Here is an 11,999-nt window from a genome sequence, read left to right as displayed (position 1 = left end):
TAATATTAATGATTATAATAATGATAATAATTATAATGCTAGTAATAATAATGAAAATGATGATGAGAGTAATAAAAATGATATTGATAATAATATTATAGGATTTATTTAGTGCACATATTCACTTTGTTTGGCGCTCAAGGCACTCCTACATAGAGTATCGAAGTGATGACATCACAAAAAAATTGGTCCATGGGTGGGGGGGGGCTGAGATATGACCTCATGAATACCGTGGTTGTATATTTTAAAAGAAATCTTAGATATCTTGACTGACCACTCCGCACATTAAACTCTGGCCATTACTGTATGCCTCCAAATGATGAATCAGCAGCTGAATTTGTGATTTTAATTTCAAATCCTGTACGGGTGGGTGTTTCACAAACCCGTTCTTAAATTACAAAGGAATGGTGACCATTTCATGTGGATCTTGACAAATGACAAGTCACTTACTTAGCACCTAAGAATATGTTAGTGTCTTTATTTTACTGACAGCTTTATGAAACACCAACCCGAGTATCCAACTGCCTTTATAGAAGCCAAACATTGTGAACAGCTGGAAAGCGAGTAATGCCAAAGAACGTTCTAAAAATCACCAATATGAATAAATACATGTGGGTGTGGGTTATATTCTACCTTGGAGAATGTACCCATCTCAAGGCAGTATTTTCCCAATTACTGATTATTATTTACTCATTCTTTTCGATGCTTAGTGACGTCATTACAATTAGGTGAAAGTTGAACATAAGTGTAAAGAAGAGGAATAGTATCTTCATCATTATTACCAGAATGATTTAGCACACGATATTCATTTCTACATTAGACTGCCATTTTGTTTGATTATTTGTAAGAATCCATTTGGTGATTTGTTATCTTAGCTGGAGTCTCAGTATAGTGATTTTATCATTTAACCTCTATCATCGTTTATTCTGAATTCGGGTTTGAATTCATCAAACAGGTCTCAATCTGTGGTTTTACTATGAGGAGCCAATAGGAGCACTGATCTCTAATCCTTTGTGTTCATATCATCAGATAATATCACGTTCAAACCATGACGGGTCGTGTGGTCCAGTGGTTAGAGCACTGGACTCCTAATGGTACGGTTGTGAGTTTGAATCCCCACTCTGCCATTGTCTCCGCTTTGATAAAAAGACCGGAGAGTAATATCTGTTGTCTATAAGGTCAGCCACTATGACTGATAAACCTACACATGAAATGTTTCCTAGGTAATTGGCTATATACCATCTTGGCGTTTACCAGCAAAACGCTGTCCTGCCGAGTTCATACGAGAGTTACCAGGGGCCCGTTGCAGAAAGAGTTGCGATCAAACGCAACTCAAAAAATCTTGCGCAACTTGATTTTCAGCCAATGAAGCACCTGTATTCGCGACTTGCGCTTGATTTTTGACTTGCATTTAAACCCAACTTTTTCTGCAAGAGGCTCCAGAAACCGATGTGTTGGAATGAAAACTGAAAAGAATCCAGTAAACACTAGACACTTACAGAGAAATCAATGTTAAAACTGTTTTGGCTTCTCATAATTTTAGCCATTTCATTTGTATTTAGGGTGGTTTTCATTTACTGTATTCATTTACAAATGTAGTGTGCTATGGATTTTGGATTAGAATTTTTATTACTATTCCTGGCACCGGTTCATAAAGACTTACAAAAGTTGCAGTTATGGTAACTATTCCATTATAATGGTAATTACCATGGAAATCTTGATTGTGATTGTCTCAGCTACGTTGCTATGTTAGTTACCATTAATGGCAAAGTTAGAAATTTGTATAAGTCCTTTATGGAAACAGGCCCCCTTATATCATGGAAGAAAATGTTTATGCACTGTGTATAAGCAGGAAAATTTTATTCCATCACATATGTCATACATGTAGATGTATTATTTGTTGCAGAATAGAATATTGAAAATGATTATTAGTATATATTATATGCAGAAGATTATTTATTGTACTTATGTAGATAAAGTGGACTTTATTTGTTGATATTGTGGTATAAAGATATATAAGTTTTTGAATTTGTAAAATTCCTCTGTTTTTGTTATGACATTAATCAGGAAAATATTTGTATGAATTTATGTAGTGTTTCTCTTAGATTTATTAACCACCATATTGGTGCATTATAGCTTTTGAAAAGTAAAGTTTGCCTATATAATGCTTAGAGTGGGCTTGTTATGTCTTAGATTCTTAAGATTCCATTCAAATGCATAATTATAGAGTAAAGGCTTGATAGATAGATGTTCATAATCTCCCGACATTATTCTTATACTCAATACAGAAACGTGTGTGGATCCTTTTCCACAGGTTTGGTTTACATAGAGAAGCATTCCAAGCATTTTACACCAATTTTTGATTGATGGTGTCAGTTGTAACACTTAATGGTGTTACTATGACATTTTGCTGTTAGTTTAGTACTCTTCAGTGGTGTTATGTTCAAACTTTGCTTGTGTTAATACTTCTCAAAAGGTTTACTTAGAGGAGAACCATACCAAGCATCTTACACCAATGTTTAACTGAAAATGACAGATAAACCCATAATGGTGTTACTATAATATTTTGCTATTTGATACTCTTCAGTGGTGTTATAGTCAGACCCCATGGTTTGATTTTAACACCTTTGGGTACAGTCCTTCATTAACACTAACTGGTGCACCAACTGGTGTCACTCTAAACACCCTAGTTAATATTCATCATTTCAGTTTCTCTGTAAGAGGTATAGGGTGCCACTAGTCTACAAGCACAGACCCTGATTGAAACTTTGATCAACATGTGGGTTCTTCACGCATAGACTAGCACATATAAAACTTACTGTCCCGAGTGAGAGGGCCCTCGGTACACATGGCATTGTAGGCTGCACATTCAGACCCTTAAATCGAGTGAAGGGTTTGCATAGCAGATTAGGGTGCCACAGGGGAAAAAATTACATGGGGGCCACTGGGCAAATTCACCCCTGAAATGCCCCTCAAAAAAAAATCCCTGCAAAATAAAAAGGCCATGAAATTCTCAAAGGGGTCAATTTTAATTGTATTATGATGTAAACAAATTTTGTTTGGTGAGCCTATGAAGCTTTTGAATTATTTAGAGGGATTCAAACAACCTTTCCACTATGAATTCAAACTGCTGACCTATTTATAAAACAAATAATGCACATGTTTAAATTTGTGATGTTAGTGATGATGCAGACTACTTAGGTATTCCCAATAAACAGGCAAAGGCACGCGGCGCAAGCGCCTTTTTTTGCAAATACTCTCGACATGCATTGCCATAACACGCTTATAAATGTGCATTATTTGTATGTTAATGCAAGCTGTTAATTACTACATAACAGGAATATAAATTCAATGAACAGTTCATTTATGCACTCTGGAATGCCATATATTTGTTTGCACATGGCAACACAAGTTTTTCAAGAAGCAGTGATTCTCATTGACAGATGTTATAAGCTACTGAATATGCTTGCATGTGATTGGCTGAGAGAAAACTAGTCAGTGACGATTCCCCTCAAGTTTTAAGACTACTAGCCCTCGTTTAGCTTTAAAAGTAAAGTAAAATGTTGAAAAAATACAAGTTCTGTATTTATAGTTTATCTTATTAAAGTCTAATAGATATTGGGTTCTCTTCATGTTAGGCTAGGAAAAATGAAGATGCAATTTTCTTCCCATCTTCATGTAATTATTATTCAGTTTCCACAATGATACTTTTCCTCAATATACATTTGAATTCCTTTCAGTGAAGAAGTACACAAAGTGTGACTAGTAAATATCCATTTCAAAATTATATGAAGCAATATTGAAAATTTATTATTGGTTTAGCAGTACTATAATCATAATCAGTTATGTATTGAAACAATGGTAATAGAAGTGTATAATTATTGTTTACCACAGATGGTGCTGTGGTATAATAGGCTATATGATGTATATTAAAATGAAAGAATCAAGTAGAAAGAGATCATGGTTGCCATCTAGCCTTTATTTAAAAAAAATGTTGCAAATATCTGATTTGATTGAGAAATGTATGAATCAGAAAGTTTTTGTATTTTGTTTGTATTCCTCCTCTTTTTTTTCTTTTCATCTTTTTGATGATCGAGGTGATGATAGTTAGTCTGCAGGCACAGACCCTGTTTGAAACTTTGATCAGCAAGTGTGTCTCCATGCAAAGACTAGCACAAACAAAACTTGCTGTTTCAATTCAGAGCGAGAGGGCCTTCAGTACAAAGGCATGAGTAGGCTGCAGATTTAGACCCTTAACATGAGCAAAGGGTGTTTAAAGGGGAAGTTCACCCTGACAAAAAGTTTATTGTAAAAATAGCAGAAAAAATAATAAAAAATATTGCCGAAGGTTTGAGAAAAATTTATCAAATAATTAAAAAGTTATTAGAATTTCAATTATTTGATTTGTGACGTCATGTGCGAGCAGCATTCCTACATAGCGAATGGTAAAAAATCAATGAAATGTCATTTTCTCAGAAAATTGAAAATGGTTTTCACTGTACCTTTTGTATATCAATAGACAAATCATTTCACACCCGATCATGAAAAGAAAACAAAATTAAGTCATCAGGAACCATACAAAATTTGAAATTCATACATTTTATATTACATAACACATGGGGCAGCTGCTCGTTTATGACGTCACAAATCCAAAATTTTGAACTCTAATAACTTTCTTACTCTTTAACGGATTTTCCTCAAACCTTCACCAATATTTTTTATTATTTTTTCTGCTATTTTTACAACAAAGTTTTCTTCAGAGTGAACTTCCCCTTTAATAGATAGTAGTGATGATGATGATGATGGCAATAATGATCATGATGATGATGTCGGTGCATGTTCGTCTGCAGTTATTAGTCTGCAGGCACAAACCCTGATTGAAATTTTAATCAACAATTAGGTCTTCACACAAGACTAGCACATGTAGAAATTGCTATTCCAGTTTCTAAATGAGAGGGGACCTCTGCAAACAAGTCACTGCCAGGGATTTTAGGCTCCATATTCAGACCACTTTCTATGAGTGAAGGGTTTGCACAGCATGGGCATACACAGCATTCCTTTAAGCCCACTTTACATACTTTAAATACAAAAGCCCTCCAGTGACAAGCTCTGTTGCTTCGCTCTCTCAAATTTGAGGGGTTTTTTAGTTTATTTGTCCTGCCCCCCCCCCAGCTAAAAAAAATATGGCAATGAATGATGATGGTGGTGGTGGAGATGATGGTGGTAGTGGTGATGATAAAAGTGTACTTTTTATATATTTTTTCTTCATCTTTCCTGTCATTCCTAATTATCAATCTACTTCACATCTCTTTTCCTCCTCCTACTCTTCCTTCTTCTTTATCTTCTTCCTCTTCTTCCTTCTCTTCTTTTCCTCTTCCTTTTTTCATCTTCTCAGTTTCTCTTCGCTCAACTAGGTCCATCAACACCCTAAATCAATTCCCTTTTCCCTTCACGGTGCCATGCCAGAGAATTGAAATCCTTGGCCATCCACTGCGGGATACCCCCCCCCCCTTCCTTCCTTGGGATCAGTAGCATGGTCGTCCAGTTTGTAGTGAGATGAGAAAATTTCATTACATCGTAAATCAAATATTTTAGTGCTTTAACCCCTGTCTTTTACGTTCGACCAAACGGGTCACAAATCATTTTTCACTAGCTGTCGTAATGAATTATCTTTTGCCCAACTGAGACGACGTTCCAAATATTACAAATTATAGCCGAATTTTAATATTGAAAACAATATTTTCGGCATATGAATACACATTTGAGATCTCGATTGCAAGTTGAGAATATTTGCACTTTGTATTTCTTTGGAAAAGTAAACATACATGGTAAAACATGTCAAGGAGGGGGGGGGGGCTAAAGAAACCGCGTACAAGTTGATTTCCCCGATTAAATACATTATAATACTATTTTGTCAAAGATAAAAACGAAAGCTTATGTAAAACATTTCAAATTGAAGTTTTAACATGATTGGGAAATAAAGATTTACGTTTAAAAAATTGATATTAAACAATGATAATATAACAGAACAAAGATAAGTTAAAGGACAAGTCCACCCCAACAAAAAGTTGATTTGAATAAAGAGAGAAAAATCCAGCAAATATAACACTGAAAATTTCATCAAAATCGGATGTAAAATAAGAAAGTTATGGCATTTTAAAGTTTTGCTTAATTTCACGAAAGAGTTATATGCACATCCTGATGGGTATGGAAAAAAACTGAGGAGACTGATGACGTCATCCACTCACTATTTCTTTGAATTCATTATATGAAATATGGAATATTCTATTTTTCTCCTTGTCAAGTGAAACATTTCCTCCCTGAACATGTGGAATGAGCATTGTTTAATACTATATGATTCAGTCAAGTTGGTCCTCATTGTCAAATCTATAAAAAGATGAAACATTGTATAATTCAAACAATAAAAACAACATAAATATTGAGTGAGGGACATTATCAACTTTTGAGTTGTGCATATCACTGCATTGTCTTGTGCCACTAAGCAAAATTTTAAAGTGTCATAACTTTCTTATTTTACATCTGATTTTGATGAAATTTTCAGCGTTTTGCTAGTTTGATTTTTCTCTATTTATTCAAATCAACATTTTTCTAGGATGGACTTGACCTTCAACATCGATGCATCCATTGTATATGTCTACCTGCCCCCCCCCCCCCCCCCCCCCCCCCGTGAAATCTTTTGGGACATATTTTTTTTCCATTATCAGCGGCGGCTGCAGAGGTCCATGGCCTGGTATAACAAAAGAAGGATTATATAGGGCATACTTAAGTAAAGACACCAAAGAAGAGACAATTTCAAAGCCCCATCGCATCGTTTACCGAGCATTGAAGAGGGATGGGTGGGCAATGCACTATAACAATGCACGTATTACAGTAACTGGATGAGGAATCGGGAAGCAGTCGCTAGCGACAGCAGACGATGCAGCGGGTGACCGGTGCAGTGGCGAGCTAGAGGAGTAGGCCTACACAACACAATTTACGATCCACTGGAGTATCAATTAATTGATCCACAGGTGTATTCCTGGTCAATTATCCATCATGGAGGGAGAAGAAATCGTAACACCGATGGATGGTCAGCAAGGATTTGTTGCCGTAGATATTGTGGTGTTAGTGCTTTACTTTGTGCTTGTTCTCGCCGTGGGTTTGGGAGTAAGTATCTTTTTAATTTACTCTTGCACAGTGATGAACTGAGCTAGCACAGGAGCCAGGAGGGGGCAATCATTCTACGTGGCCTCGTCTCGACTCCACACGACTCGCGCTCGCCTGAGCAGCTCTCGAAATTTCGCGCTTCGCTAAACGTTATCTATTTTATGTTCATCCATCTGTTGTAGGCATTGTTATTGCCAATAACAATAATAATTGGCAATTTCTCATGATTGTAAACAAATGAATCAGACTCATGATACTGCAAATGTGCTTGGAATAATAAAACGTAGGAATACGTATCGCTCATGCAAACACAATGCATATGACTGACAGACTGAGTCTTATAGGGGTGATTCCATACGTGTCGTACGGGACATTTAGAGAACATTTGACAGTTTTTTTACAAGAAAAAACTAAAAATATTCCAGTAACTATAGATGATCATCAAGTACTACCAGAGTGTTAGAAAAACCAATACTTAACATGACTTGAATTCACATCCTGTATAATACAGATTTAAAATAGTAATGTGTCGTACGGACGCAGAAAAAGTGGCTTTTTTAGAAACCTCAAGTTTGTACTCAAAAGTCTGTGAGTTGAGCAGATAAATTTCATAGAAATTGAACTCAAATTGACATTCAATTACCCAAGAACAAACACATCTATAAAAGAAAGCAAAATAAACATTCATGAATACATAAAGCAGATTATAATTTTCGAGAACATTGTGGCGTACGGGACATTCAAAATGTGTCGTACGGGACATCTCTAAATTGAAGCCAAACTTTCTTACTTTATGTCTCTTAGACTTCTTCAATCACATTATTTGGCTGATGATAATGATAATCCTATCAAACTAAGACATTCATTACGTTAGAAACCGCTATTAGCTGAATATTTCTGTCAATATATCATAAACAAAATAATGTGTCGTACGGGACACTTGTGTGTCGTACGGGACACTTGTGTGTCGTACAGGACACTTCTGTGTCGTACGGGACACTTGTGTGTTGTACAGGCACTTGCGTGTTGTACTGGGCAGCCTGAATAAAAAAATGAACTTTTTATCAATCAGAAGGAGCATTGCCCCTAAATTCTTCCTTTTTTATGAAAAATCTTTTAAGAAGTAGTCATTCAGGACAATATAATTAAGTAACCTCAATATATACAATCGGGAGCAATATGTTATAATTTTTTCATGATGGGAAGTGTTCACAGCATTTTGTACGAGCTGGAAAACTTGAGGTTTTGTGTGAAGTTATATTTTAGTGAATTAATTAAATGATTTCCAAACACTATTTAAACAATGAATGAATGAAACTTTGTGTAAATTACGGGGCTAAAATGTTATAATTTTTTTTATATGAAATGTATATCTATATGATATATGTCACAACTGTCACTTGTAATTCCACAGAATATTTTTTTTCTAAAGAAATGCGGTTCTACTTTTTCAAACCCATCTGCATTTCATGAAACCATATGGTTTGTCTTATTTTCCACATTTTTTTTACAACTTGAAAAAAGTAAAGAGTTTCAATACTGTATATAAAAAATAGTGATCATCAAGGGAAGTCTAAATAGATGATCATGATGATTGATATGTATTTTTTTACAACTTATAATAATTCCACATTAGCATGCAAGAGGAAGTCATTTTCCAGGCTAGGTTGAAATACTTATAAAGGTTTTCTTTTCATGCTCAATGAAAAGAAATTAACCTGCTCTGATCAGTGAAAATCACCAGTTTAGCTAAAGGGATTCACAAAAGAATTATAAGCCTACATGAAATCAATTAAAATGTTTAGAATCACCTATTTCATGTTCTATGGAGATAAACAAAGTACTTTTTCAGTTCACTTTATGTTAAATCAATTAAATGAAATTAAATATGCCTACTATTTATGGTTTCTGAATCCAAATCCTGCAATTAAATGCATTATTATATTGTGTGTCGTACGGGACATGTCCCGTACGACACACGCTGTGTCGTACGGGACAACTTTTAATAGGACAATAATTGAAAAATGAAGGGCAGTAATTAGATCCTTATGGGATAAATCGATCACCCATGAGTCAAAGAAAGAGAAACTGATTTTATGAAATTGCATCATCAAAAATAAAATTGTAGGAAAAACTTTTGCATTGTCATGTGTCGTACGGGACATTGCCAAAAATAGGGTCTGAAAAATCAGGGCTGCCCCTATTATGGATCATGAAAATGTTGTAGATATTATTTGGAATATTCAATGATATATTATTCTATTGACCTGCAATATTTTTAATCTTCTCGTGCTTTGCAAATAATTGTTTCAGGCGGTGTTTGTACTTGACTATTCAATTAGCAAAATTATTGAAAATTTAAAATTCCATTGTTCCCCCCAATTAAAACTATATCTGTCTTCACTTTTGGTTAAAACTCATAATTTTCATAAAATTGAGGTATCATAGTAACATATTACACTACTTATGACTTATTGAAAGCATGTTGAAATTTATGATATTTTTGAAGTTCTAGTGTGGAATCGCCCATAGGCATATATCTTGCCATAATTTCTGTCAGAGTCTAGACTATATTGAACCATTGCTCATCATCAATATTATTGTAGTCAAGGTCATAATTTTTTCTCATAATCTCGTAACTCGACCATATTGCATTGTTACCCTGGGGCCAGGCCTTAGGCCAATGATCAATTTGAATGTACAGTATATCTCGAGAAAAATCATACTTGTTTTACAAGCGTTAAATGCTGAAAATTTCATCAAAATCAGATCAGATGTAAAAAATTAGAAATTATGACTTGTAAATTTCGCTTATTTTCATAAAACAGTTGTATGCCTATCTCAGTGACATATGCAAATGAGACAGTTGATGATGCCCCTCACTTTTTCTTTTGTATTTTATTATGTGGATTAATTTTACAAGTTTACAGGTTTTTTAACCTTAAAATATTAAACATTGAAAATTCTTTAGAATTTTTAGAGAGGAATGTGCACTTTGTTTCACTCGACAATAAAGAGACATTAGAATATTTCACATAAATAAAATACAAAATAAATAGTGGGAGTCTCCTCATTTGCATACTGATCAGATTGTCTTTTGCGAAATTAAAGGGATGCTCCAGGCTGAAGATCAGATACAATAAAATTCACAGAGCAAATTGCTAAATGTTTGATCAAAATTGGATAAAAAAGTTATTGAACTTTAAAGATTTGCATTATTCTGGTGAAACAGTTCTAGGCATGTCGTCATGAATATTCAATTACATTGTATGAGCAAACTGATGATGTCATATTCCTGCTTGTTCTAATGTATTTTATTATATGAATTTAGGTTTATTCAAAATTTTTCTACCAAGAACTAAAACAATTGCATTGGCAACTGATTAAGTGCATTAGTTATTTATTGAAGACTCTGTCTGAGTATCCCTTAAAGGGGTTCTCCAGCCTGAAAATATTTATGTCTAAATAAATAGAGTAAAATTCACCGATCAAAATCAGATAACAAATTACAAAGTTATTGAATCTTAAAGTTTAGCAATATTTTGTAATAATAGTTATGCACCTCATCATGAATATTAGGTGGGCTGATGATGTCACATCCCCACTTTCTTTTTTTTTCTTATTTAAAGGAGAATGAAACCATTGGAACAAGATAGCTTGTGTGAAAACAGAAAAATCAAAGAAACAGATCAATGAAAGTTTGAGAAAAATCAGACAAATAATGAGAAAGTTATGAGCATTTGAATATTGCAATCACTAATGCTATGGAGATAGCAAATTGGCAATGCGACAAAGATGTGTGATGTCACTTGTGAACAACTCTCCCCATTACTTAAGTACATATTTCACTTGAATTGCCTCTTTTATCACATCTATCCATAGATCATGTGTTCTTTCTAAATGAGGGCATGTAATACATATTTTTTAAGAATAAATACATCATGGATAAAGAGTTTAAAGTATCATCATAAGAAAAAGCAAAAAGAGACATTTTGAGGTTATTTTATAGTCCACCAAGGGAAAGTTGTTCATCAGTGACATCACACATCCTTGTTGCATTGCCAATAGGAGGATCTCCATAGCATTAGTGATTGCAATGTTCAAATGCTCATAACTTTCTCATTATTTGTCCGATTGTTCTCAAACTTTCTTTATTCTTTATATTCTTTGATTTTTCTGTTTCTACACAAGCCTATTTGTTCCAAAGGTTTCATTCCCCTTTATTATTTTTTTTACATGAAGTCATAATTGTTTCATTTTTTCTTACATGTGTGAATATTGTGTCTCCCACTCTCCCTTATAATGAAATACTGGTAAGTTGCAGCAATGAATATCTACAATACACTAGATTAGTCGCTAATTAATCTAATTTTTCCAGTTCTTGGTAGAAAAACTTTGAATAAACCTAATTTCATATAACAAAATACAAAAGAACTAGTGGGAATATGACATCATCAAGTTGCTCGTTGAATATTCATGAAGACATGCCTAGAACTGTTTCACTGGAATAATGCAAATCGTTAAATTGCCATAATTTTGTTATTTCCTACAATGTAGTTTGATTTTGATCCAATTTTCAATGTTTGGTTTGTATAATTTTTCTTTATTTGTTTAAATCATTGTTTATTCTTAGCTCGGAGCATCCCTTTAAGCATAATTTGAAAATATATAACTTTTTTTTATTTTACATCCGATCTTGATGAAATTTTTAGTGTTATGATTGTTTGATTTGTCTCTTTTCATTCTACCTTTAGTTAGGCTGGATTTTGTCCTTTGATGATTGTTGCCATTCTGATTTTTAAAGCAAAATAATATTAATTTTGACCCTGTGA

At 34.0% G+C, this 11,999-nt stretch overlaps 1 protein-coding gene across 1 annotated transcript in view; it reads left to right on the top strand.

Moving 5' to 3' along the window:
* Nucleotides 1-7,006: 7,006 nt before the first annotated feature.
* Nucleotides 7,007-11,999, top strand: part of LOC121406019 (sodium/glucose cotransporter 4-like) — a 42,313-nt gene continuing 37,320 nt past the window's right edge. Inside the window, exon 1 of the mRNA XM_041597020.1 lies at nucleotides 7,007-7,167. Within this exon, the coding sequence (XP_041452954.1) occupies nucleotides 7,057-7,167 (111 nt within the window). The 5' untranslated portion in view covers nucleotides 7,007-7,056. The remainder of the gene's footprint in view (nucleotides 7,168-11,999) is intronic.

The sequence above is a fragment of the Lytechinus variegatus genome, chromosome 19 (genome assembly GCF_018143015.1).
Source record: "Lytechinus variegatus isolate NC3 chromosome 19, Lvar_3.0, whole genome shotgun sequence".
Lineage (NCBI taxonomy): Eukaryota > Metazoa > Echinodermata > Echinoidea > Temnopleuroida > Toxopneustidae > Lytechinus > Lytechinus variegatus.
This window is presented reverse-complemented; position numbering and strand designations above follow the sequence as displayed.